Source organism: Sinocyclocheilus rhinocerous, unplaced genomic scaffold (assembly GCF_001515625.1).
Source record: "Sinocyclocheilus rhinocerous isolate Xijiao unplaced genomic scaffold, SAMN03320098_v1.1 scaffold1473, whole genome shotgun sequence".
In the NCBI taxonomy this organism is placed as follows: domain Eukaryota; kingdom Metazoa; phylum Chordata; class Actinopteri; order Cypriniformes; family Cyprinidae; genus Sinocyclocheilus; species Sinocyclocheilus rhinocerous.
Genome location: NW_015638582.1, coordinates 1,123,626 through 1,125,918, shown reverse-complemented (window position 1 = coordinate 1,125,918; position 2,293 = coordinate 1,123,626). Strand labels below are relative to the sequence as shown.

Below are 2,293 nucleotides of genomic sequence, written 5' to 3'. Positions count from 1 at the left end.
TTTACTCATGTATATGTTTAATCAAATGTATTCATTCGATTAGAATATAATCATTTAATAGAATGTACATGCTGCTCTTTTCCATATAATAAAAAGTGAATGGTGACCAGGGTCTGTCAAGGTCCAAAAATGACCAAAAACCATATGATTTATGCACTATTGTCAAAGTTTTCTTAAGGCTAGAATACACTACACGACTTTTGCACCGATCTTTGCCCCAATTTACAGTCTGGAGGAACTGACACTAGTAGCCAAAAGTTACAGCCAGTCTAGATTTTTGGCAGTCAGAGTTGACATATTTCACATAAAACTGTGGGACACAGACTTAAAGACTGGATGATTATGAATTCATCCAGTCAGAGGACATTAAACACTAGACATTTTGATGATTTTCAGAACACATATTGGTTTCATTTTTCATGTTTCAGCATGAGTGTGTGTGTTCGGAACGATATGAAAGTCTACTAGTGAGTGATCCTCAGTCATTAAGTGTATGATGCACAGTTTTTCCCTTTGTAACCAAAGTCAACAAGTATATGATGTCTATAGTGTTTTGAAATCTGTTCAGATTTTAAAACTTGTATAAGTGTATGTATTACAGCCTTTAAGCAATAAGATATTTTAATCAAAATTATTTTCTAATCACACTTTTTCCTGATTTATTCACTTAATTTTAAGTATTTCCTAACACAACCCTATTGTATGACTTAAGGAGACAAGTCATAAACTATGCTACTTTTGGAGTCGCCACTGATTTTGATTGTATGGAGAAAAAAAAGCAGCATGAACATTCTACTAAAGAGCTTATATTGTGTTCTATGGAAGAAAGAAAGACATAGGTTTGGAATGCTATAAGGGTGATCACAAGATAACGTATAATTTTGGGTGAACTATTCCTTTAAAAACACACTCCCTGAAAAGTCAAATTCTCATAATCACATGCAGCGATACACAACACCCACTGGCCTATTTTAAAATATCACATTTCAAAAATATTCAAATTTTGCAACATGAGGAAGTAACAGTCACCATTTCCCATTCTGCACAGATGTACGGCCCTGGACGCAGGATGACTAACAGCCCTGTCTGATTGGCCAGGTTCAAGAAGTACTCAAGATCTCTGTCTCCTGCAAAGTTGAACACCCCCTGCACAGTCTCATGGAAGTTCCATGGCACATACCTGCATGAAAGCAAACAAAATATTTTTGGCAAGATGTGTAACATAAGTGTGTACACAGGGTTTGCACTGTTTCTCTGTTCCACGTACACCTGAATAGCATTGAGTCCAGTCATGTACATCTTGAGCAACCTGTCCTTCCAATATTCCCGAGGAATGCGGGAGTAGTGGATGCTTCCTGAGATGTACTGAAATGGTTTTCCATCCTTTTGGAAGCAGTTGTTCTTGTAGTCGATGGAAAATGAGCGCGAATCTGCCTTAAAACAGAAATGTCATGTAGTTAAAAATGTGCAGGGTGTCGTGGGTGCATAAGAATCCACAAACTCTATTAACTATTCTCATTTTGATAGAGATTGCATTTACAATGAGCATAATTACAAAATAACAATAATAATAAAAATCCAAATTCACTATATACTTCTTAATTACTTTACCAGACTTAAAATCACACTTTTAAAAATGTCCTGATATTTCAAAGTTTCTATGACCATGGGAACCCAAGTATATAAATACAGTGTCGGGTTGGTAAAAACTAAATAATCACAATGTGTAGAGGTGAAAGTCGTGTACTTTAAATCAGATACTTACCAACACAAAAATTATTGCAAACAAGCACAGACTTAATAAAACGAAAGTCATTTGTGACTTCATCTCTAAATCAAACGGATAAGACGCAGTAACACTCTTCCGTTTGACATTATGATAGCAGCGCGTGACTGTAACGTGTCAGGAAATAATATTACAACTGCACAAACTGTTCTGTTATGTCATTTTGCATAAAGCGGTCCACTTTCTCTGTTCAATAGGTTTGCTGCGTTTCTTCTCTTTGAACATGACGGTCATGTGATTGTATTCTGTTTAGCCATGGGTCCTAAAGTCCGCCTGAACAGATCGACGATTCAGTGACCCCTTTTCATCAGCAATAAACCAGATTGTTAACTTGTTTTACTGTTTACTGTTACTGTTTTGCACTGCTAGTGAAGTGTATTAAAAATAAATAAATTATATGGCTAAACAGATGGACGAACCTATGCAATATAGCCAGAAATGCACACCTGTAACAAAACAGTAGCTCAGTGAACAAAACTTGTTGGAAGAGTTGTTTATTATAATTAA

The 2,293-nt window shown here is 35.8% G+C and overlaps 1 protein-coding gene across 1 annotated transcript; it reads right to left on the bottom strand.

The window, feature by feature from the left end:
- Nucleotides 1-996: 996 nt before the first annotated feature.
- Nucleotides 997-2,002, bottom strand: LOC107749893 (beta-galactosidase-like). Its single transcript, XM_016565116.1, has 3 exons — nucleotides 1,766-2,002; nucleotides 1,268-1,434; nucleotides 997-1,180 (listed from the first exon to the last, which is right to left on the bottom strand). Exons 1-3 carry the CDS (start codon nucleotides 1,826-1,828, stop codon nucleotides 997-999), a joined length of 414 nt encoding a protein of 137 aa, XP_016420602.1. The 5' UTR covers nucleotides 1,829-2,002.
- Nucleotides 2,003-2,293: the final 291 nt, after the last annotated feature.

What these genes read in the sequence shown, in the direction of transcription:
- LOC107749893 (XM_016565116.1), bottom strand. Translation starts at nt 1,828, where the DNA reads ATGAAGTCACAAATGACTTTCGTTTTATTAAGTCTGTGCTTGTTTGCA. An exon ending in TTGCAATAATTTTTGTGTTG is followed by an intron (nt 1,435 to 1,765) that starts GTAAGTATCTGA and finishes TTCTGTTTTAAG; the next exon opens with GCAGATTCGCGCTCATTTTC. An exon ending in GGACTCAATGCTATTCAGGT is followed by an intron (nt 1,181 to 1,267) that starts GTACGTGGAACA and finishes GCTTTCATGCAG; the next exon opens with GTATGTGCCATGGAACTTCC.